At 45.5% G+C, this 24260-nt stretch overlaps 2 protein-coding genes and 1 pseudogene across 2 annotated transcripts; all 3 read left to right on the top strand.

The window, feature by feature from the left end:
- Window positions 1-4329: 4329 nt before the first annotated feature.
- On the top strand, window positions 4330-5016 carry LOC114817028 (vomeronasal type-1 receptor 3-like). Its single transcript, XM_029080010.1, has one exon. The coding sequence runs from the start codon at window positions 4330-4332 to the stop codon at window positions 5014-5016; it is 687 nt and encodes a 228-aa protein (XP_028935843.1).
- A 9085-nt stretch (window positions 5017-14101) lies between these two features.
- Window positions 14102-14986, top strand: ORNANAV1R3136 (vomeronasal 1 receptor ornAnaV1R3136). The gene has a single exon (NM_001253528.2). It carries the CDS (start codon window positions 14102-14104, stop codon window positions 14984-14986), a length of 885 nt encoding a protein of 294 aa, NP_001240457.2.
- A 7210-nt stretch (window positions 14987-22196) lies between these two features.
- ORNANAV1R-PS4075 lies at window positions 22197-23155 on the top strand (annotated as a pseudogene).
- Window positions 23156-24260: the final 1105 nt, after the last annotated feature.

The following is a 24260-nucleotide window of genomic DNA, read 5'->3' as shown; positions in this document are numbered from 1 at the left end:
TTGTATCATTGGATTTATGACTGTCACTTTACAAGTGAGGAAATTGAGGTCCAGAGAGGTGGAATGATTTGCCCAAGGTCACCCGGCAAACACATGGTAGAGCTGGGACAAGAACCCAGGCTATATCTTAAGTAGTTACTATGCACCAGCATCTGGGGTAGAAACAAGGCAACCAGAGTGGACACAGTCCCTGTCCTCTATTGAGGCTCAGAGTCTAATAGGGAGAGAGATGAGGGATCTCATCCACATTGAACAGTTCACAGCCTAAATAAGAGTGAGAAAAGGCATCATTTGAGTCACATTTTATCGATGAGGAAACTGAGGTCCAGAGAAGTTAAGTAACTTTCCTAAGATTCCATAACAAACCAGTGGTGGAGCCGAGATAAGAAATCAGGTAAATCTTCGTTCTCTGCACCAGACTCTACTCTGCCTCTCTCTCTTTGGCTTTCCCTCTCTTTGCTTATGTCCTTTATCCCCTCTTCCACTCTTCCTTTTCTCCTCTCTCCTCCCCACCTCTTCTCAACACTGACCACTTTATACTTTCTGGCCTCACCTCCTGGCCACCTACTAGAATGGGCTTGGAGGCAACAGAACTTTTCTTGTTCCCCTAAAGCCCACCCTGCTGTGAGCCCACCCTGAAGTCAACCAGAACATAGACAATGTCTCCATCCTGGACAGGGCAGGGCTGGTGTCAGACACTGAGCATGCTCAGTGAGCTCTCACTTTCTGGTGCCCAAGAGTCATTATTCATAGTCATCACCTATGTCTCCTTGTCCCTCCACTACTAGACCCAAGAGGTTGAGTGCATAAGAGGCCAGTCTCAACTCACATTATAGTGGTCATGTCTGGTCTCCAAAGACCTAACACCCTGAGAGGAGAGGTTGAGGGTATTCTAGGTTTCTTCCCACATTTCCTTCAAATTTTCATTCATTCATCCATTCAGTAGTATTTACTGAACACTTACTATGTGCAGAGCACTGAATTAAGTGCTTGGAATGTACAATCCAGCTAGAGATAGACACAAACCCTGTCCAGTGATGGAAATTTTCTCAAGGCTGTCATGAGAATCCTGCCTCATCTTGCCTCAGTCCAACCTGGAGAGTTTTCCAGTCCTTCCTTGCTGAACTGGGGGCAAGTTCCTTGCATTATCTGGGATATGAGACTGAACTGGGACAAAGTGGGTTCTTGGAACCTTCTGAGTAGGTTGTGTAACCTGCCCACAGGGAAATGTGTTTGTCTGGAGCTCATATGGGAAGTGCTTCTGAAATTAACTGGGCATCCAAATGAATTAGGCATCATTTCTGTTTCTCTCTTCCTCTCTCTTTCATTCTCCAACTCTCTCTACCTGTCTCACTCTCATTCTCTTCACTTCTTTGTTTCTGTCATTTTCTGACTCTCTCCATCTGTTTGTCTCTGTCTTCCTCTTTGCCTCTCTCTGTGTCTCTCTCTAGAGAGAGAGTTCCTCTACTGTGTTTCTCTGACTTTTTTGGCCTCTGTCTCTCCATCTCCACTGTCTGTCCCCTTGTGTGACTGTCTGAGACACTTTTTCTATGTTTTTTATTGTCATAATCTGTTTTTGTCTCAGTTTCTGTCTCTTTTTGTACATAATAATAATGGTGGTTTATTTTAAGCACTTACTTTGTACCAAGCACTGTTCTAAGCGCTGGAGTAAAAACAAAGTTATCACGTCATCTCACAAGGGGCTCACAGCCTTAATCTCCATTTAACAGATGAGGTGACTGAGACAGAGGGAAGTTAAATGACTTGCCCAAAGTCACACAGCAGACAAGTGGTGGAGCTGAGATTAGAATCCATGACTTCTGACTCACAAACCTGTGCTCTTTCCACTAAGCCAGCCATATCCAAACATAGACATAACATTTATTTATAGTCAATCATTCATTCCTTCGACAGTATTTATTAAGTGCTTACTGTGTGCAGAGCTTGGGAAAGTACAATACAATAATAGTGTACAAAGTGTTTGGGAAAGTACAGTACAATAATAAACGATGGCATTCCCTGTCCACAATGAATTTACAGTCTAGGGGTGTGGAGGCAGACATCAATACAAATGAATGAAATTACAGATATATACATAAGTTTTGTGGGGCTGTTGGGGGGTGGGCTGAAGAGCAAAGAGAGAAAGTTAGGGTGACGCAGAGGGGAGTGGGAGATGAGGAAAGTGGATCTTTGTCTGGGAAGGCCTCTTGGAGGAGATGTGTCTTCGATAAGGCTGTGAAGTGGGGAAGAGCAATTGTGTGTTGGATTTGAGGAGGGAGGGTGTTCCAGGTCACAGGTAGGATGTGTGCCAGGATTCAGCCAGTGAGACAGGCTAGATCGGGGCACCATGGGAAGGTTAGCACTAGAAGAGCCAAGTATAATGATGTAAATAATAATGGTATTTGTTAAGTGCTTACTATGTTCATTCATTCATTCAATAGTATTTATTGAGCACTTACTATGTGCAGAGCACTGTACTAAGCGCTTGGAGTGTACAATTTGGCAAGCATTGTTCTAAGTGCTGGGGTCAATACAAGGTGATCAGGTTAACCCACGTGGGGCTTACAGTCTCAATCCCCATTTTACAGATAAGGTAACTGAGGCACAGAGAAGTTAAGTGACTTGCACAAGTCACACAGCTGACAAGTGATGGGGCCAAGATTAGAATCCATGACATCTGGCTTGGGACCTCTAACTCCCAAGCCACTAAGCCATGCTGATTCTCATTAAGCCACGCTGCTTCTCATAAGGGCTGGGTTGTAGAAGGAGAGAATCAAGATGAGGTAGGAGGGTGCAAGGTGATGGAGAGCTTTAAAGCCAGTAGTGAGGAGTTTATGATATGGAGCGGGGCACACAACCACTGGAGATTTTGGGGTGGTGGGGTGACTTGTCCTGAACCGTCAAGTGGGAAGAGACAAGAGGTTGGGAGATCAGTAAGGAGGCTGATGTAGTAATCTATGGGAAAAGGATAAGTGATTGTATTAATGCGGTAGTAGCAGTTTAGATGGAGAGGAAAGGGCAGATTTTAGCTCTGTTGTGAAGGCTGAACCGACAGGATTGGTGAATATTTGAATACGTGGGATAAAAGAAAGAAAGTCAAGGAGAACAGTAAGGTGATGGGCCAGTGAGATGGGTAGGATGGTGGTACCGACTACGGTGATGGAAAACTCAGAGAGAGGACAGGATTTGGATGCGAAGATAAGGAGATCTGTCATATATTAAGACATTAATATATGCCTTCCCCCTGGACTGTAAGGTCGTTGTGGTCAGGGAAACTATCAACTGTTTTATTTTACCCCCCCCAAAACACTCACTACATTATTCTGAAAACAGTAACTGCTCATACAATACCGTTGAGGGATTGATTTATATCTCTCTCTTGCTCTTCATCTCCATCTATCCTTACCTCCCTGATTGTCTCTATTTAGAACTCTTTCTGTCTCTCTTTAATTCACTCTGTCTCTTTCTGCCTTGGTTTCACTGCCTTACCATCTCCTTCTAATTCATCAATTCTGCCTCTCTCTTTCTCTGTCTTTGTCTCTCAACTCTCTGAGGGGAATTAGCTTAAGTGGTAATAATAACTGTGGTATTTGGTAAGTGCTTACTATGGATCAAAGTACTGTTCTAAGCACTGGGGTAGATACAGGGTAATCAGGTTGCCCCACGTGGGGCTTACTGTCTTACTCCCGATTTTACAGATGAAGTAACTGAGGCGCAGAGAAGTTAAGTGACTTGCCCAAAGTCACACAGCTGACAAGAGGCAGAGGTGGGATTAGAACCCACAACCTCTGAGTCCCAAGCCTGGTCTTTTTCCTCTGAGCCATGCTGCTTCTCTAGAGTGCTGCTTCTCTAGAGTGGTAGAGTGCTCACTTGGCATGGGGGAAGTAGCAGGATCGTTGTTCACATTGTCTACTTTTATCTGTTTTCCCCACTCTATACAGAAAGGTTGTTAAATGTCAGGGAATGTGTATCCTAATTCTGTTGTACTGTACTCTCCCAAGCGCTTAGAACAGTGGTCTGCATATGGTGAGTGCTCACTAAATACCACCAATTGAATAACTGTTTTATTTAAGTCTCTCCTGTATCTCTTCTCCTCTCTGTCTCTTTGTCTTTCTGACTCTTTCTCTGACTCCGTCTCTCTCTGACTCTGCCTCTCAATGCATATATTTGTCTCTCTCTAGTTCTCTCATTCCCCAGGTGGTACTACTGGAGATCTCTTCTGATACAGCAGAGCAAAGAGAATGGATACCAGTGAGCTTGTGTATGAGATACTCTTTCTGTTACACATTGTCTCTGGGGTATCAGGGAATGTGTTCCTCTTCCTGATTTATGCATGCGTGGTCTCCACCAACCCATCAACTTAATCCTCGGGACCTGGTCCTAGCCCATCTAGCCATGGCCAACACCATGGCCCTTCTCAGCCGGGGGATCCCCAACATCCTATCTGCTTGGGGGTGGAAAAAATTCCTGGATGAGGTTGGTTGTAAAATCCTCTTATACATTTATCGAGTATCCCAGAGTCTTATCATCTGCACCACCTGCCTCCCGAGCGTCTTCCAGGCCGTCATTATCAGTCCTAGCAACTCCCAGTGGGCAGGAATCAAAACCCAACTTCCCAAGTGCATTCTCCCCTCCTGCTTCTTCTTCTGGATCCTCAATCTGCTGTTTGACATGACTGCATTGTTGGTAGTCATGGGACCTGGTAACAGCACCAGCATCAATAGGGTCATCCTCCTGAAATACTGCTCTTCCATCATTATCAGTGCAGGCACAAACTTGTTCAATGCAGTGGTCCTCTCCCTCCGTGATATGTTCTTCTTGGGACTCATGAGAGTGGCCAGCAGCTACATGGTATTTGTCCTGTACAGACACCACCGGCAGGTCCCACACTTCCACGAGCCCGGATGCTCCCCCAAGGCAATTCCAGACATCATAGCAGCAAAGAGAATCATTGTCCTGGTCACTCTCTGCGACCTCCTGTATGGACAGAACACAATCACCCTGGGTTTTTTTTAATAAATATGAAGATATATTCCCCTCTCATTATGAATAGCAACATTATGTCCTTAACTATTTCAGCTGTCAGTCCATTTCTGATGATTCTCAGTGACAGGAGATTGAGAATGTTCTGGAAAAGGGATTGTCATCTTCCTAAATGGGATCCCTCTTAGGGTCTTGGGAAATGTTGCGTGCCTGATAGGGATCGGGGAGATCCAGGGATCTGGAGAACAGGATAGTAATGGAACTGGGATGGAAGGGTTAGAGACACCCTGTCCTTCAAGTTTCATTCTCCTGTATGCCCTGAGGCCTGGTACTTCAGTGGACTGAGCTGGCTTCCATGTCTGTCTGTGTTTGTGACGTGGAAGCAGAACTGCCTGGTGTCCTGCTACCCTGTTCCAAGTTTCCCCATGGCCAGTGACACCAAACAATCCCTGATAATTCTTAGTGTCTTTGGCTTGGGAAAGGGGGCTTAACCAGAACAGTGGAAGCAGTCAGGAACACTAGAGGTAAATTCAGGTCTGTGAGAGTTTGTGGGCTGGGATGTAGAAGGAGAGAAAAGAGGTGAGGTAAGAGGGAGCAACGTGATCGAGAGCTTTGAAGGCAATAGTAAGAAGTTTTGTTTTGATATGGAGGTTGATAGGCAATCACTGGAGATTTTTGAGGAGGAGGGTGACCTGTCCTGAACTTTCTGGAGAAAGATAATCCAGGCAGCAGAGTAAAGTACGGACTGAAGTTGGGAGAGGTAGGAAGTTCGGAGGTCAGAAAGGCAGCTGTTTCAGTAATCCAGTTGGAATAGGATGAGTAATTGTACTAACATAGTAGTGGTTTGGATGGAGAGGAAAGGGCAGAGCTTGGAGATTTTGTGAAGGTGAGACCGGCAGGATTTGGTGATGGATTGAATATAATAATAACAATTATAATGATAATAATAATGGTATTTGTTAAAGCGCTTACTTTGTGCCACGCACTGTCCTAAGTGCTGGGGGGGCTGGGGTGTACAAGGTAATCAGGTTGTCCCACATGAAGCTTACAGTCTTAACCCCCATTTTCCAGATGAGGTAACTGAGGCACAGAGAAGTTAAGTAACTTGCCCAAAGTCACACAGTTGACAAGTGGTGGAACTGGAATTAGAACCCATAACCTCTGATTCCCAAGCCTGCGCTCTTTCCACTGAGCCAGGCTGCTTCTCAATATGTGGATAGGTGGGGTGAATGAGAGAGAGGAGTCAAGGATGACACCAAGGTTGCAGGATTATGAGACTGGAAGGATGGTTGTACCATCCACAGGGATGGGAAAGTCAGGGAGAGGACAGGATGTGGGAGGGAAGATAAAGAGCTCAGTCTTCGACATGCTGAGTTTTAGGTAGCGGAAGGACATCCAGGTGGAGATGTCCTGAAGGCAAGAAGAGATGCAAGCCTGAAGGAAGGGAGAGAGAACAGGGCAGGAGATAGACACTTGCGTGTCATCTGCATAGACATGATGGTTGAAGCCATGGGAGAGAATGGGTTCTCCAAGGGAGTGAATGTAGATAGAGAATAGAAGGAGACCCAGAACTGAACCTTGAGGGAACCCCCTATAGTTAGGGCACAAGCGGGCGAGGAACAGCCCACAAAGGAGACTGAGAATGACTGGTCAGACAGATAAGAGGAGAACTAGAATAGGAGGAATAATAATTATTATCATAGTTTTCTATGTAATAGTAATTATAGTAATAATAATGGCATTTATTTAGTGCTTACTATGTGCCAAGCCCTGTTCTAAGCAGTAGGGGGGATACAAGGTAATCAGGTTGTACCACATGGGGCTCACAGTCTTAATCCCCATTTTCCAGATGAGGTAACTGAGGCTCAGAGAAGTTAAGTGACTTTCCCAAAGTCACCCAGCTGACTAGTGATAGAGTTGGGATTAGAACCCATCACCTCAGACTCCCAAGCTCGTGCTCTTTCCACTGAGCCACGCTGCTTCTCTAGTAGTAGTAAACAAATTTATTAATCACCTTCTGAGTGCTATGGAACTCATGGGACATGTTGAGTTTTAGGTAGCAGGAGGACATACAGGTGGAGATGTCCTGAAGTCAGGAGGAGATGCAAGCCTGAATGGAGGGAGAAAAACAGGGCAGGAGATAGACATTTTGTGTGTCATCTGCATAGAGATGATAGTTGAAGTCATGGGAGCGAATGAATTCTCCAAGGTAGTGAATGTAGATGGAGAATAGAAGGAGACCCAGAACTGAACCTTGAGGGATCCCATAGTTAGGGCACGGGAGGGGGAGGAACAGCCGACAAAGGAGACTGAGAATGACCGGTCAGAGAGATAAGAGGAGAACCAGGATAAGAGGAAGTCAATGAAGCCAAGGTTCTATAACATGTTCCTTCAATAGTATTTATTGAGGGTTTACTATGTGCAGAGCACTGTACTAAGCGCTTGGAATGTACAATTCGGCAACAGATAGAGACAATCCCTGTCTACTGACAGACAAAAACAATAGCAATAAATAGAATCAAGGGGATGTACATGTCATTAAAAAAATAAATAGGGTAATAAAAATATACACAAATGAGTGGACGAGCACAGTGCTGAGGAAGGGGAAGGGAGGGGCGAGGAGCAGAGGGAAGGGGGGAAAAAGGGGGCAGAGAGGGGAGGTGAATGGGGGGCAGAGAGGCAGCAGAGGGAGCAGAGGGAAAAGGGGAAGTTCAGTCTGGGAAGGCCTCTTGGAAGAGGTGAGCTCTCAGTAGGGTTTTGAAGAGGGGAAGAGAGTTAGCTCGGCGGAGGTGAGGAGGGAGGGCATTCCAGGACAGCGGGAGGACGTGGGCCAGGGGTCAACGGCAGGATAGGCGAGAGTGGGGGACGGTGAGGAGATGGGCGGCAGAGGAGTGGAGTCTATGGGGTGAGCAGTAGAAGGGGATGCTCCACAGTGTCAAATGCAGCTGAGAGGTCGAGGAGATTTAGGATGGAGTAGGAGCCGTTGGATTTGGCAAGACGGCAGTCACTGGTGACCTTGAGAGTGCAGTTCCTGTGGAGCGAAGGGGGAGGAAGCCAGATTGGAGGGGTCCAGGAGAGAGCTGAAGGAGAGGAATTTGAGGCAGTTAGGGTAGATGACTTTCTCCAGGAGTTTGGAAAGGAAGGGAAGGAGGGATATGGAGGGGGTTATGGGATCAAGGGAGGGGTTTTTTTAGGATGGAGGAGATGTGGCCTTATTTGAAGGCAGTGGGAAAGAAGCCAATGGAGAGTGAGCAGTTGAACACGGTAGTTAAGGAGGTAAGGAGGGAAGGGGCGAGAGGTTTTATAAGGTGCAGAGGAATGGGGTCTAATGTGCAGTCGGGGGAGGGCCCTAGAGAGAAGGCAGGAGATCTCCTCTGAAGATACTTCTGGGAAGGATGGGCAAATTGAGAAGGGGACCAAGAGGAGGTGGATTGGAGGAAGGGCAGGGGTGATTTTGGGGTCCTCAGACCAGATGGTTATTTTCTTGAAGAAGTAGATGGCCAGATCATTGGTGCCAAGGGATGGTAAGGATGGGAGAGGCAGGGGGCCTGAGGAGGATGTTAAATGTCCAGAACAATTGACAGGGGTGGTGGATCAGGTTGTCAATAAGGGAAGAGAAATAGTCTTGCCGAGCAGAGGAAAGGGCAGAGTTAAGGAAAGAATGGACAAACGTGAAGTGGACAAAGTCAGCCTGATGTTTAGATTTCCACCAATACTGTTCAGTGGCTCAGTCATAAGAGCAAAGGAGGTGGACAGTGGAGGTGATCCAAAACTGTGGGTTACTGGTGGGAGAGAAACGAAGGAATGGGGAATGAGTGAGTTGAGTTGAGGAGAGGGGGTGGTGTCAATGGCATCTATTTGGTCATCAAGAGTGAGTAGAAGGGTATGGAGAATAGGTAGGGTGTGATGCACTGAGAGAGATGGGTGAGATGGATAGAGATAATAATTGTTATAATCATAGTTTTCTATGTAATAGTAATTATAATAATGATAATGGCATTTATTTAGTGCTTACTATGTGCCAAGCCCTGTTCTAAGCAGTAAGGGGGATACAAAGTAATCAGATTGTACCACATGGGGCTCACAATCTTAATCTCTATTTTCCAGATGAGGTAATTGAGGCCCAGAGAAGTTAAATAATAATGATGATAATAAGAACAATAATGTTGGTGTTCATTAAGTGCTTACTATGTGCAGAGCGCTGTTATAAGCGCTGGGGTAAATACAGGGTAATCAGGTTGTCCCATGTGAGGCTCAGAGATCTTATCCACATTTAACTGGAAAGTTAACTGCAGTCACTTGTTCAATGTTATACAGCAGATCACTAGCAGAACCTGGGTCTTCTGACTCCTGGTCCCATCAGCTGTCCATTTGGGAAATTTCTATCTACACCGTGGAGGACACAGTCCTAGTGCTGGCTCGGTGTCCACAATTCCCCAGCTGCTGATGTTCACCCATCTGACTACCTATGGTGGTATTGGGGGTCAAAGGTGGTGAAGGATCAGATATTACACTCCTAGCATCAGTGAACTAGAAGGTAGAATAAATGTAGTAATAATAATGATAATAACATTATTAATAATAATTATGATATTCATGGTGGTATTAATTAATTTCTTACTCTAAGCAAAGCACCGTTATAATAATAATAATAATGTTGGTATTTGTTAAGCGCTTACTATGTGCAGAGCACTGTTCTAAGCGCTGGGGTAAACACAGGGGAATCAGGTTGTCCCACGTGGGGCTCACAGTCTTCATCCCCATTTTACAGATGAGGGAACTGAGGCACAGAGAAGTTAAGTGACTTGCCCACAGTCACACAGCTGACAGGTGGCAGAGCTGGGATTCGAACTCATGAGCCCTGACTCCAAAGCCCATGCTCTTTCCACTGTGCCACGCTGCCCTGGGATAGTTAGAAAATAATCAGGTTGGACACAGTCCAGGCAACACATGCAGGTCACAGCCTAAATAAAAGTGAGAACAGGCATTTAATTCACATTTTGCAGATGAGGAAACAGGAGGCCCAGAGAAGTTTAGTAACTTTGCCAAGGTCCCACAGCAGACCAGTGGTGGAGCCGAGATAAGAAAATAGGTAAATCCTCACTCCCTGCACCAGACTCTTCTCTCCCTCTCTCTCTCTATATATCTTTCCCTCTCTTTGGCTTTGTCCTTTATCCCCTTCTCCTCTCCCATTTCTCTTTCTCCCCCATCTCTGCTTTCTTTCTCTACCTGTCCCCTTTTTCTTTCTACTCCTGTCCCTTCTCTTTTGATCATTCTGCCCCTTCTCTCTTAGTCCCCGGGCCTTTCTCCCTCTTTCCCCAAGTCCTTTCTCCCCTTTTCCCTTTTTTCTTTCCATTCTCCTTTTTCTCCTTTCTCCTCCCCACCTCTTGTCAACACGGGCCCTGGCCTCACCTCCTAGCCACCTCTTGGAAAGGGCTTGGAGGCAAAATAACTTTTCTTGTTCCCCTAGAGACCACCCTGCTGTGAGCCCACCCTGAAGGCAACCTGAACCTAGACTGTGTCTACTTCCTGCCCAGAGACTGAGCAGGCTCAGTGAGCTCTTATTACCTGGTGCCCAAGGGTCATTATTCATCACCTTTGTCTCCCTCCCCTCCACTAACCTGAGAGGTGGAGTGCAGAAGAGGTCAGTCTCAACTCGCATTATAGTGGTCGTGTCGGGTCTCCAAGAATCCAACAACCTGAGAGGAGAGATTGAGGGTATTGAGATTTAGATTGTATTACTTCTCAGCAGTGGTGGCACTGGGGTCAAAGGTGGTGAAGGATCAGATACGACATCCCTGGCATCAGGGAACAAGGAGAAGGCAACACTAATGTAGTAGTAATAATGATAATAACATTATTATTAATAATAATGATAATCAATAAACTATTTATTAAATGCTTTACTCTAAGCCAATCATTGTTATAATCATCAGGATAGATACAAAATAATAAGGTTGGATACAGTTCAGGCAAGACATGGGGTTCAAAGCCTAAATGAGAACAGGCAACCTGAGAAGTGAGATTGAGGGCATTTCAGGTTTCTCCCGACATCTCCTTTAAATTTTCTCAAAGATGCCATGGGAATCCCGCCTCATCTTGCCTCACTCCAATCTAGAGAGTTCCAGTCCTTCGTTGCTGAACTGGGGGCAAGTTCCCTGCATTATCTGGGCCATGAGACTGAACTGGGACCAAGTAGGATCTTGGAACCTTCTGAGTAGCTAGTGTAACCTGCCAACAGGGAAATATGTTTGTTTGGGACCCAAATGGAAAGTAGTTCTGAAATTAACTAGGCATCCAAATAAAGAAATCATTGTTTCTATTTCTCTCTTCCTCTCTGTCATTCTCCATCTCTCTCTACCTCTCTCATTCTCATTCTCTCCACTTCTTTGTTTCTCTCTTTCATTTTCTGACCCTCTCTCCATTAGTCTCTTTCTCTGTCTCTCCCTCTCCATAAATATTTATATACATATGCATATATATATCTGTCCCTCTACTAATCTAGGAAGGCCTCTTGGAGGAGGTGAGGCTTCAAAGACCTACTGGCCTTCCCAGACTAAGTCCCCCCCACTTTTCCTCAGCTCCTTCCCCATTCCTCGTCACCCTGACTCACTCCCTTTGCTCTATCCCCCATCCCTGCCACGCAGCATTTGTTCATAGATATGTACATATCCATAATTCTATAGATCTATAATATGTACATACCTACAATTCTAATTATTCATAATTCTAATTATTTGTATTGATGCCTGTTCACTTGGGAAGCAGCGTGGCTCAGTGGAAAGAGTTTGGGCTTCGGAGTCAGAGGTCATGGGTTTGACCCCCGGCTCTGCCATTTGTCAGCTGTGTGACTGTGGGCAAGTCACTTCATTTCTCTGTGCCTCAGTTACCTCATCTGTAAAATGGGGATTAACTGTGAGCCTCACGTGGGACAACCTGATGACCCTGTATCTCCCCCAGCGCTTAGAACAGTGCTCTGCACATAGTAAGCACTTAACAAATACCAACATTATTATTATTATTACTTGTTGTGATGTCTGTCTTTCCATTTCTAGAACATATGGCTGGTGTCAGCAGGGATAATCTCTTTTTATTGCTGAACTGTATTTCTATGTGCTTAGTACGGTGCTCTGCCCACAGTAAGCGCTCAGTAAATATGATTGAATGAGTGAATGAATGAATGACTACTATGTTTCTCTGACTCTCTTTTGGCCTCTGTCTCTCCATTTCCCTGTTTCTCCCTGTGTCTCTTTCTGACACCTTCTTCGTTTCTATGTTTTTCTTTCATACTCTGTCTCAGTTTCTGTCTCTTTCTATTCTTACCCATAATTTATTTATTTATATTCATTCATTCATTCAATCGTGTTTATTAAGCACGTATTATGTGCAGAGAACAATATTAAGTGCTTGGGAAAATACAACGCAACAATAAACAGTGACATTCCCTACCCATAGCGACCTCACAGTCTAGAGGTGGGGAGACAGACATCAGTACAAATAAATAAAATTACAGATATATACATAAGTGTGGTGGGGCTGTGAGGGAGGGTGAAGAGCAAAGGAAGCAAGCCAGAGTAATGCAGAAGGGAGGGGGAGATGAGGAAGAGTGGGGTTTAGTCTGGGAAGGCCTCTTGGAGGAAATATGCCTTCAGTAAGGCTTTGAAATGGGGGAAACTAATTTTCTGTTGGATTTGAGGAGGGAGGGTATGCCAGGCCAGAGGTAGGACGTGTGCCAGGGATCGGTGGTGAAATCAGGGCACCAGAGGACTGATGGAAGACCAATATTTCAGGAAAATGTATTTCATGAGGATGACCATACTTAGAGGCATTGGAGGAGCAAAATATGAGGGTTGGGTTGTAGAAGGAGAGAAGCGATGTCAGGTAGGAGTGGGCAAGAAGTTGGAGTGCTTTAAAGCCAATGGTGAGGAGTTGTTGACACAGAAACGGATAGGCAACCACTGGAGATTTTTGAGGAGGGTGGTGGTGACATGTCCTGAATGTTTCTCTAGAAAGATGACCGGGCAGTGGAGTGAAATATGAACTGGAGTGGCCAGAGACAGGAGGTTGGGAGTTTAGCAAGGAGACTGATGTAGTAATCTATTCAGGAAAGGATGAGTGATTGTATTAACGTGGCAGCAGCTTGGATGGAGAGGAAGGGGCAGATTTGAGCTATGCTATGAAGGTGGCACTGACAGGCTTTGGTGAGGGGTTGAAGAATTGAATATGTGGGTTGAATGAGAGAGAGGAGTCAAGGATAGCACCAAGACTATGGACCTGTGAGATAGGAAGGATGGTGGTACCATCTACAGTGATGGGAAAGTCAGGGAGAGGACCGGGTTTGGGTAACAAGACGAGGAGCTCTGCATTATATTAAGGCATTAATATATTATGTCTTCCCCTTGGACTCTTAGCTCATTGTGGGCAGGGAACCTATCAACTGTTATTTATATCCTCCCAAACACGTATTACAGTGCTCTGAACACATTAAGTGCTCATTGAATACCACTGTGGGATTGATTTCTGTCCTTCTCTAACTCTTCATCTCCACCTGTTCCGCCCTCCCAGACTTGTCTCTATCTATCTTTAACACTTTTCTATCTTTGACTCCCTTTGTTTCTTTCTGACTCGGTTTCACTGCCTCTCCATCTCCTAATTCACCAATTCTGCCTCTCTCTTTTTCTGTGTCTCTGCCTCTTGACTCTCTGAGGGGAATTAGCTTAAGTAATAGAGTGCTCACTTGGCATGGAAGAGGTAGCAGGACTGTGGTCCACATTGTCTACTTGGATCAGTTTTCTCCCCCTCTAGTCAGTAAGGTTGCTACGGACAGGGACTGTGTCTCCCAATTCTGTTGTACTGTACTCTCCCAAGTGCTTAGAACAGTGGTCTGCACATAGTGAGTGCTCAGTAAATACCACTGATTGATTGTTTGATTTCTGTTGCTCCTTCTGCCCCTCTTTCTCTTCTCCTCTCTCTCCGACTCTTTGTCTTAGTGTCTCTTCCTCTGACTCTGGTCTCTCTCCGATTCTCTCTCTCAATATGTGTACTTGTCTCTTTCTAGTTTTCTCATTCCGAAGGTTGTACTACTGGAGATCTCTTCTGATACTGCAGAGTGAAGAGAATGGATGCCAGTGAGCTTCCCTATGGGATCCTATTTCTGTTACAGATTGTCTTTGGGTTCTCAGGAAATTTGTTCCTCCTCCTGGTTTATATGTACGTGGTCTCCATTACCCACAAGCTGAATCCTCCAGACCTGATTGTCGCCCATCTGGCCCTGGCCAACACCATGGCCCTTCTCAGCTGGGTGATCCCTGACATCCTGTCTGCTTGGGGGTTGAATAATTTTCTGAATGATGTTAGTTGTAAAATTATCTTATACATTAATCGAGTGGCCCGGGGTCTTGCCATCTGCATGACCTGCCTCCTGAGTGTCTTCCAGGCAGTCACCATCAGCCCTGGAACCTCCCAGTGGGAAGGCATCAAAACCCAATTCCCCAAGTGCACCCTCCCCTCCTGCCTCTTCTCCTGCATCCTCAATCTGCTGTCTGACATGACTGCACCAGTGTTCATCACGGGCCTCAGGAATAGCACCAACATGAACTCTGTCATCCTGAAATACTGCTCCTCCATTAGTATCAGTGCAGGCACAAACTTGTTCAATACAGTGGTCCTCTCCCTCCGTGATACATTCTTCTTGGGACTCATAAGTGTGGCCAGTGGCTACCTCCATGGGCCCGGATGCTCCCCCAAGGCAGTACCTGAGGTCAGAGCAGCAAAGAGAGTCATTGCCCTGGTCACCCTCTACATCCTACTCTATGGACAGAACACAATCACCCTGAGTTTTTTATTAAATATGAGGATAAATTCCTCTCTCATTCTTAATAGCAACAACTTTATGTCCTTCATTTTTTCAGCTAGCAGTCCAATTCTGATGATTCTCAGTGACAGGGGGCTGAGAATGTTCTGGAAAAGAGATTCTCATATTCCCAACTGGAATCCCGCTTAGGTTCTTAGGAAATGGTGCATGCCTGATGGGAAGCAGGGGATCCAGGGATCTGGGGAACAGGATGGTATAGGAAGTGGGCTGGAGGGATTAGAGACACCCTGTCCTGTAAGTCTCATTCCCATATATACCTGGAGGCCTAGTTCCAGGCTACCTCCAACTCCACTGAGCTAGCTTCCATGTCTTTATGTGTTTGTGACATGGAAGCAGAACTTCCTGGGATCTGGTACCTTTTCCCATGTTTCCTCGTGGTCAGCAACACCAAACAATTCCTGATAATTCTGAGAGTCATCGGTTTGGGGAAGGGGGTTAACGCAGAACAGGGGAAGTAGTCTGTAACAATGGGGTAAATTCAGGTCTGTCAGGGTCTGTCAGGATTCTCATGATGCATCTTGTCGGTTATGAGGACTGGGCTGGGCAGTGTGAATACCTTTTTTAATGGTATTTGTTAAGCACTTATTATATGTGCAGCATCATCCTAAGTTCTGTTGTAGGTACAAGATAATTAGGGAGAAGCAGCGTGGCTCAGTGGAAAGAGCACGGGCTTTGGAGTCAGGGCTCATGAGTTCGAATCCCAGCTCTGCCACTTGGCTGTGTGACTGTGGGCGAGTCACTTAACTTCTCTGTGCCTCAGTTCCCTCATCTGTAAAATGGGGATTAAGACTGTGAGCCCCACATGGGACAACCTGATTCCCCTATGTCTACCCCAGCGCTTAGAACAGTGCTCGGCACATAGTAAGCGCTTAACAAATACCAAATACCAACATTAGGTTGGTCACAGTTCATGCTCTGATAAAGCTCACAGTCTCAATCCCCATTTTACAGATGAGGCAATTGAGGCACAGAGAAGTTCAGCGACCTGTCCATAGTCACACAGTAGATCATTGGAGGAGATGGGATTAGAACTCAAGTCCTTTTGACTCCCAGGCTCATGATTTAACCACTGAGCCACGCTGTATCTCTATGCAAACCACCACCATTGATGCAAACATAAATTCAAGCACATGTCCTGCTGGAAGAGGGGCATAACCCTTTAATGCTGGTGTCTGACCAATGCTCATCAGAATGTCAAAGAGCCAGAAACTGTACATATCTGTTTTCATGAGCAAAATGGACAATTCTGCAGGAAATTCTCAAAAATTCAATTATGGATTCAATCTCACCATCACCAATGGTAATGTCTTCAATCCAAAGTACAACCTTACCACTTTTTCTTATCATTATTTATTATAAATTATATTTCTTGTCCAAGCAGTTGTAGTTGTAATCATAATAGAAGTGACAGTAACATTTATTGAGCATTCAGTGCACTGCCTTATGCTAGATGTTTGGAAATTATCGATAACATACCGACACAGTACCTGCTGTGGTGACCTTACATTCTAACTGAGTGAAAAGAATAGAAATAAAAGTATTAGATCATAATCACCATGAGATCTGGGATCTCCCATCTCAACTCTATTCTGGGTTGGAGTATGCAACACTGGAGTTGGTAGACACAATCTCTATTCACAAAGAACTTATTGTCCAGAGGGAAGGCAGACACTGGGGAAATGGCAGAGTTTAATGATGTATCTATCTATCTATCTATCTAGACATATATGGATCTATCTTCTATCTCCTCTAAATTTCTTAAACTCCTTAAATATATATATATTTATATATATCTGAACAATGTTTATCAGAATATCATAGTACATATATATCAACGTGCTTAAGGGATACAAACCTAAAAGCACAGGGATGCCTTAGAGGAATATGGTTGGTGAAAGACTCTTGGAAGAGATATGTTGTTAGTAATGATGTTCAACATCATTGATGATTAAAATTATTCATAGTGGTGATTTTGTTTTTCATGATTTCCCCATTCCTCCTCTACTTGTGTCCCAACAACCACCATGCGGAATTTTCTCTGCAGTAACAGTAAGCATATTTATGAATCACCTAGTGAGTGCTGAGCCAAGAACTTAGAAAATATGCTCTTAAAAGACCTCATTTTTGATGTTGCTCAATTTGTTTTGGTGTTTATTAAATATTTATTGTACTAAATGCTGGAAGGGATACAAATAATTGATCAGACCCAACCCCTGCCCCATAGGGGACATAAAATCTAATTAATAAATAGCATTTTCTGAGCACCTACTGTGTGTAGAACACTGTATTAAGCATTCTAGTGAGTACCAAAGAGTTAGAAGACATGATCCATAACCTCAAGGAGCTTGCAGTCTAGCGGGGGAGATAGACAAACAATAAAGTAAATTACAGATAGCAATAAGAGGGATTGTTGCTTGGTACATGAGTTAGTTCTTGAGGAATAGTTTGTATGAGATAGGTACAGAAGTGCTACAGTCAAGGCGAGATAGAGGGTAGGTATCACAACCTCATTTTACAGATAAGGAAACCAAAATCCAGAGAGGCAGTGACCTGCTCAAGGACACACAGCAGGCAAGTGGCAGAGAAAAGACTAGGTCCTGGTTGTCCACATTTACAAGTCCTCTGCTCTTTCCATCAGGCTTCAGAGACAAGGACAGAGAGTGAGATGAAGAAGGATAGCAATGAATCAGGAATAACTATAAGTAACATTGCCAAACAAAGATAACTAGGGTTAAGGTCTGTAAGCTAAGGAAGAAGACTATCCACTACCCAAGCTTTCTAAATATTCTAAAGGTTCCTGCGCTTGCCTTTGGACCTATAGAAGGCTGATTTGGTCAGTGGCAGCCCTAAAAGGCCAGGTTCTGGCGGGGATTAGTAATATTGAGGTCGTTACTGGATTATGAGAATTCCCTCCTAAATTCTGATGAGGTCTTGCCATCTTGAGATGAAAAAAGCTTCCAGTGGTTGCCCATTCCTCTCCATAGTAAATCTGAATCAGTGTCTTTGTCACTTCATAAATTTTCTTCCTCTTGCCAATCCACTCTCTTCTCCCACTACACCCTATCTTGCAGTTTTTCTCTCAAGCCATCCTAGTAACCATGACTCTTTCTCATCCCTCCTGTCACCAACATCTTGCTCATGGCCTCTCTCCCCATCTAAAGCTCCCTTCCTCTTCGGGGCTTAGTGGAAAGAGCATGGGCTTGGGAGTCAGAGGTCGAGGGTTCTAATAATATAATAAGAATGGTATTTGTTAAGCGCTGACTATTTACCATGCACTGTTCTAGGCACTGGGATAAATACAAGGTTATCATGTTGTCCCACGTGGGGCTCACAGTCTCAGTCCCCATTTTACAGATGAGGCAACTGAGGCACAGAGAAGTGAAGTGAATTGCCCTAAGTCACACAGCAAACAAGTGACAGAACTAGGATTAGAACCCACAGCCTCTGATTCCCAAGCCCATCCTCTTTCCACTAAGCCATGCTGCTTCAATCCCAGCTACTCCACTTACCAGTTATATGACTTTGGGCAAGTCACTTAACATCTCTGTGCCTCAGTTACCTCATCTGTAAAATTGGAATTAAGGCTGTGAGCCCCATATAGGACAACCTGATTACCTTGTATCTACCCCAGTGCTTAGAACAGTGCTTAGCCTGTGATACGCACTTAAGAAATACCATTATTATTATTCATAAGTCCACTGCTCTTCCCATTGTCAAGGCACTTCTGAAATAGAATTTCCTCAGGACACTTTCTGCGAGTAATCTCTAATCTTCCCACTTTATATCCCCAATTTTTTTCTGCCTGCTTCTCACTCTTTATTCTATTCATTCAATAGTATTTATTGAGCGCTTACTATGTGCAGAGCACTGTACTAAGCGCTTGGAATGAACAAGTCGGCAACAGATAGAGACAGTCCCTGCCGTTTGACGGGCTTACAGTCTAATCGGGGGAGACAGACAGACAAGAACAATGGCAATAAATAGAGTCAAGGGGAAGAACATCTCGTAAAAACAATGGCAACTAAATAGAATCAAGGCGATGTACATTTCATTAACAAAATAAATAGGGTAATGTAAATATATACAGTTGAGCAGACGAGTACAGTGCTGAGGGGATGGGAAGGGAGAGGCGGAGGAGCAGAGGAAGATGAGGGGAAAAGAGGGTTAAGCTGCGGAGAGGTGAAGGGGGGGTGGTAGAGGGAGTAGAGGGAGAAGGGGAGCTCAGTCTGGGAAGGCCTCTTGGAGCAGGTGAGTTTTAAGTAGGGTTTTGAAGAGGGGAAGAGAATTAGCCTGGTGGAGGTGAGGAGGGAGGGCATTCCAGGACCGCGGGAGGACGTCGGGGGGTTGTGTAATTAGTTAGCTAGTGTGGGTGGAGTGGAGAGGAGGATAGATTACCCAGACTAATGAGGGTTTGGAACACAGATGGGAAAGGAGTTGGGGGCGAAAGGGACAGATTTGCACTAGAGACACAGGTATGGTTCCTGTCAGAGCTGGGTTGTTGGATGGAGCTAGGATGTCTGTGGAGTTGCAAAATTCGCCTCTGTTTACTGCTGTATCTCTCCATGGGCATCTCTGATGGTCAATTAGTAGCAGATAATTTTGCGGAGAGATCTGGACTCATCTTGTCTCAGATTGGTGGGCAGCAGGGAGGCGAGTTCGGGCATTTCCAGAAACGTCCCCAGCTGAGTGTCAGAACAAATTAATGCTCAGTGAGTCACTCATTCACATGCACACACACACAAACACATACTCTAATCACTCTCTGAGTGAGGGGCGATTTGAGGGAAGTGGCTGATAAATGCTGCCTCAGCCTTGTCGCACCAGAGTCTGACTGCCCACAAGCTGCCCTCTCAGCCAACAAGAATGATGGAGTCTGGCAAGTAGTGTGGAGGTGTCACTCTCTAGCACTTGGGTTTTAAGGTTGATTCTAGAGCTTGGACTGGAGTGTTTCGATTAGGAGGTGGTGGACAGGAACAGCAAGATTCAGCATTCCCTGCCTCAGCCCCGAAGGCCACTTTGAATTTTCAAGAAGTAAGGAAAAGAGCAGCAAAGGTAACTGCTCTGTTCTTCTGGTCTATATCAACTTCCTCTTCATATGTCCCTTCTTGTCTTCCATTCTCTTGGTCTTTCTGCCCCCCATATTCCTCTTCTCCATCCATTTCTCTCCTATTTCGTTCATTCAATCCTCTTCCCTTTTCTCATTCCCGAATCAGCCTGACAATGTCTTAAGCCACGTCTATGCCTTTCTCTCAGAGGGCAATGCCAGTGGGGCCATGGAGGGAGTGAAGGGTCTTTCCTGTAGAACTAAACTCCCAGCCTGGGTCTGGAGTAGGGCTGGCCTAGAAGGACTGAGCCCTCTCTGACACAGTGTCAGCTGCTTTAGTCTCTATATCATCCTTCATGGCCCCCAAGACACAATGCGTGGGTGGGAGCCATCACAAGCTCTCCAGAGACGTCCCAACCCCCGGAGAGGAGGAACTAGGGGTTCCCTCAGGTTGGGAGAGCTGTGACTGTGACTCGGGTTTAGATCTAGGTCCCGTGATTCATAGTGGTTTGCCAGAGTGGAAAGTTGAGGAGATTTGGTATTGCCCAAAGTAGGTGACAATAATAAATTAACCTATAACAAGTAAGTAAATGAAATAAAAACAATGCATAAATAAGATAAAATAATTAAACATGAAATGAAACCTGAAATAATGATAAATCAAGTCATAAATAAAGTCCATAATAATGAATAAATAATAAGCCCATTCTTCGTCTTACCTCAGTCCTGACCCTTGCGGAATTGTAACCCATCCTATCTCCTCTTCTGCCACTCTCTTCTGCATCACCTTGACTTGCTCCCTTCATTCACCCCACCTCCCAGCCCCAGAGCACTTATGTACAGATCTGTAATTTATTCATTTCTTTGTTTATATTAATGCCTGTCTTCCCATCTAGACTGTAAGCTTGTTGTGAGCAAAGAATATGTCTGTTTGTTGTTATATTTCACTCTCCCAAATACTTAATACAGTGCTTCCCCCAGAGTAAGTGCTTAATAAATATGATTGAATGAATGAGTGAATAAATCTCTTCGCCTCTCGTTCCTGAGTCCCCCTGCAAGGGCAGAAACAATTCATGGCTCCTCCAAGAACTGGGAGGCTAACTGCTTTCCTGTGACAGACAGCAATATAAATAAATAAGTTACCAGTGATACTGGGATCTGTTTCCTCCTCTAGACTGTCCGCTCATTGTAGGCCAAAAATGTGTCTCTTAAATTATTTTGTACTCTCTCAAGCACTCAGTACAGTGCTTTGCTCTTAGTAAGTGTTCACTAAATACTACTGACTGACTGACTGACCAGTCATGTCAACTCCTCACAAGGAAAATCCCAACCAGTAGGACAACTGGATTTCTTAGCAGGCTGAACAATAGAGCTTAAACCTCCTCAAGGTACTTCTGTTTCTGTCCCAATTTCTACGTTGGTGACGAAAGGGTCTCTGCTGCAAACTCTGTCAGTATGCAGGACTTTGTGAATACTGATAATTCATAGTATCCATGCAGGATTAATTTGACTTTTCAACAGCCACTCTGTCATGATGCAACATTCAAGTGCAACAGTGAGCAGATTGGAGGGGTGAGGAGGTAAATGGCTGAGTGGGACTGTCTAGAAGGGAAGTAGACATTTTTCATGGAAAAGTAAGGTGTGGAAAGTGCTGTTGGGATGGGATGCTGTTGCAATGGGAGCTCTGACCACACGACTTATTGCTTGGGGAACAAAGCATTAATGGCCCCAAATCTGGCCCCAAATCTGCATAAGACAAGTGGGTCATTTTCCTGAATTTTATTTGGCAAGGAAACAACATTTTTCCTACCCATCTGTTCCAGGAAAGTCCAACACAAACCTAACCCTGTCGAGCAGGACTTGGAGAAATGTCAATGAGAACCCTGGTCGTCATCCTCACACCAGGTCCACACCTGGAGCACTGAACCAGAAGCAATCAACAAAGATGCTGTCTGAATGTCACCTTCATTTTTGAGCCCATCTTTACTGTTTCCCAGCCCTTCATCAATGTAGTAGTCAATGTTGGTGGTAAGGCAGGACTGATATGAAATGGGCAAAATTTGTCAATATCTATTCTTATTCTTTAAACCCACTGTCACATCTGTGAGGGACAGATCTGCAGACATTCTGATCCAATCCCTATCAAATTAACTCTGTTTAATGTCATCTCTCACTGTCTCATCCTTTCATTCTCTGTCCTTTTCTTTCTCTGTCCTCTGCCCCTGTCCCATTCTCTCATTTCCCCAGATCGCTCCGCCAGAAACCACCTCCGATTCCATCTGAAAATTTAAGACAATGGATACCACTGAACTCTCATTTGGGATCGTGAATGTGCTCCAGGTCAGCATTGGGATTTCAGTTAATGTTTTCCTTCTCCTGTTTTATATCCACATGGCCTCCACCAGCCACAGGCCCAGCTCTTTTGACCTGATCCTAACCCAACTGGCCTTGGCTAATATCATCATCCTCTTCAGCAGGGGAATTCCAGATACAGCGTCAGCCTGGGGGCTGAGAAATTTCCTGGATGATGTTGGATGTAAAATCCTCATGTACCTTTACCAGGTGCCTCAGGGACTTTCCACCTGCACCACCTGCCTCCTGAGTGTTTTCCAGGCCATCATGTCTTCCAGGCCATCACCATCAGCCCCAGCACCTCTTGGTGGGCAGAGGTCAAAGCCAAATTACCCAAGTGCATCATCCCTTTGTGCGTCCTATCCTGGGTCCTTAATATGTTGATAGGCATTGGTATACTCATATATGTGACCGGCCCCCAGAACAGTAGCAGTGTTCGAATCACATTGGATCTTATGTATTGCTCAGAAGTTAGTTCCAGTGCAGGAATCAACCTCGTTATAGCAGTCATTCTCCCTCTATGGGACCTCTTCTTTGTGGGACTCACGAGCGTGGCCAGTGGGTACATGGTGTTTGTCCTGCAAAGACACCACCGGCAGGTCTGGCACCTCCACGGGCCTGGTCGCTCCCCCAGGGTGATGCCTGAGGTCAGAGGGGCCAAGAGAGTCATCACCCTGGTCATCGCCCTGGTCACCCTCTACGTCCTCCTCTACGGGCAACAGTTTATCATGCTGAGCGTGATATAAAACATGCAAAAGAAGTCCCCTCTGCTGGTGAGAAGCCACCTTCTGATGGTATTCGCCTTCTCCATCATCAGTCCATTCCTGATGATCCACAGCGACAGGAGGAGGAGGACGTTCTGGAAAAGGGAACGTCCCTTTTCCAACTCGGATCCCTCTTAAAGTCCCAGGGAAGTTACCTATTTTCCCCTGAAGCTCCACTGGGATTGAGTGACCAGACGTCCCAACTTCAGCAGCACCAGACAAGTCCTGAATCCCCATCAGCCTCATGCAAAACCAGTAAAAGGTGATCATGGAAGCATCACAAGTCATAGCTGTTTAGCCACCAGAGAAAAGGTGGCATCACAGCCTGCTCTCTTACCAAGGGAGTCTTCCCCCACACAGTTATCGCAGGGCAGATGGACCACTGAGGGGATTGCTAGCAGCCCCCCGACAGACTCTGCAGTTCCAAGCCACTACTGGAGGCCTGATGGAGAGGCTTGTCAGGGCCTCGCAGAGACCTAGGGTGCTCTCCCCTAGACAACCACCGGGAAGTAACGCCTGGCTAGTCTTGATCGTAATGGGTAGGATGGTGGGAGAGTGGGAATGAGTGTGTCCTCCCCTACAGACTTTCCTGCCAATGCATCCCTGTCTGGTCCTGGTCCAGGAGGAGCTGGCCTTGCTTCCATGGCTGCTTCTTCTCCTGCTCCTTTTCTTCTGCTCATCCTTCTCCTCTTGCTCCTCCTCCTCCTCTTTCTACTTCGTCTCCTTCTGCCCCTCCTTTTCCTTCTCTCCTCCTTTGCCCTCTCCTCCTTCTCCTGCTCCTCCTGCTTCTTTTCTTTTCCTTTTTCTCCTCCCGATCCTCATTTCCTGCTCCTCCTTTTCTGCTCCTCCTTCTTCTATTTATCCTTCTTCACATCCTGCTCCTCCTCTCCCTCTCCTCCTCTCCCTCTCCTCCGCTTCTGCTCCTTCTTACCCTGCTCCTAACAAAAATAATTATAATAATGGTATTTGTTAAGTGCTTACTATGTGCCAGACACTGTACTAAGTGCTAGGTGGATACAAGCAAAGTGGGTTGTTCACAGTCCTTGTCCCACATGGGACTCACAGTCTCAATTCCCACTTTACAGTTGAGGTAACTGAGTACCAGAGAAGTGAAGTGACTAGCACAAGGTCAGTCAGCAGGCAAGTGGAGGGGGCCAAGGTTTAGAAACCATGACCTTTTGACTTCTGGGCCCTTGCTCTATTCACTACGTCATGCCGCTCTTCCTTGTCTTCTTCTTTCTCC

The sequence above is a fragment of the Ornithorhynchus anatinus genome, chromosome 15, assembly GCF_004115215.2.
Source record: "Ornithorhynchus anatinus isolate Pmale09 chromosome 15, mOrnAna1.pri.v4, whole genome shotgun sequence".
Lineage (NCBI taxonomy): Eukaryota > Metazoa > Chordata > Mammalia > Monotremata > Ornithorhynchidae > Ornithorhynchus > Ornithorhynchus anatinus.
The sequence above is the reverse complement of the archived record's forward strand: the minus strand, read 5'-3'. Positions and strand labels throughout refer to the sequence as shown.

Bases quoted from the DNA above. Each gene is read 5' to 3' on its own strand.
- LOC114817028 (XM_029080010.1), top strand. From the start codon at position 4,330: ATGCATGCGTGGTCTCCACCAACCCATCAACTTAATCCTCGGGACCTG.
- ORNANAV1R3136 (NM_001253528.2), top strand. From the start codon at position 14,102: ATGGATGCCAGTGAGCTTCCCTATGGGATCCTATTTCTGTTACAGATT.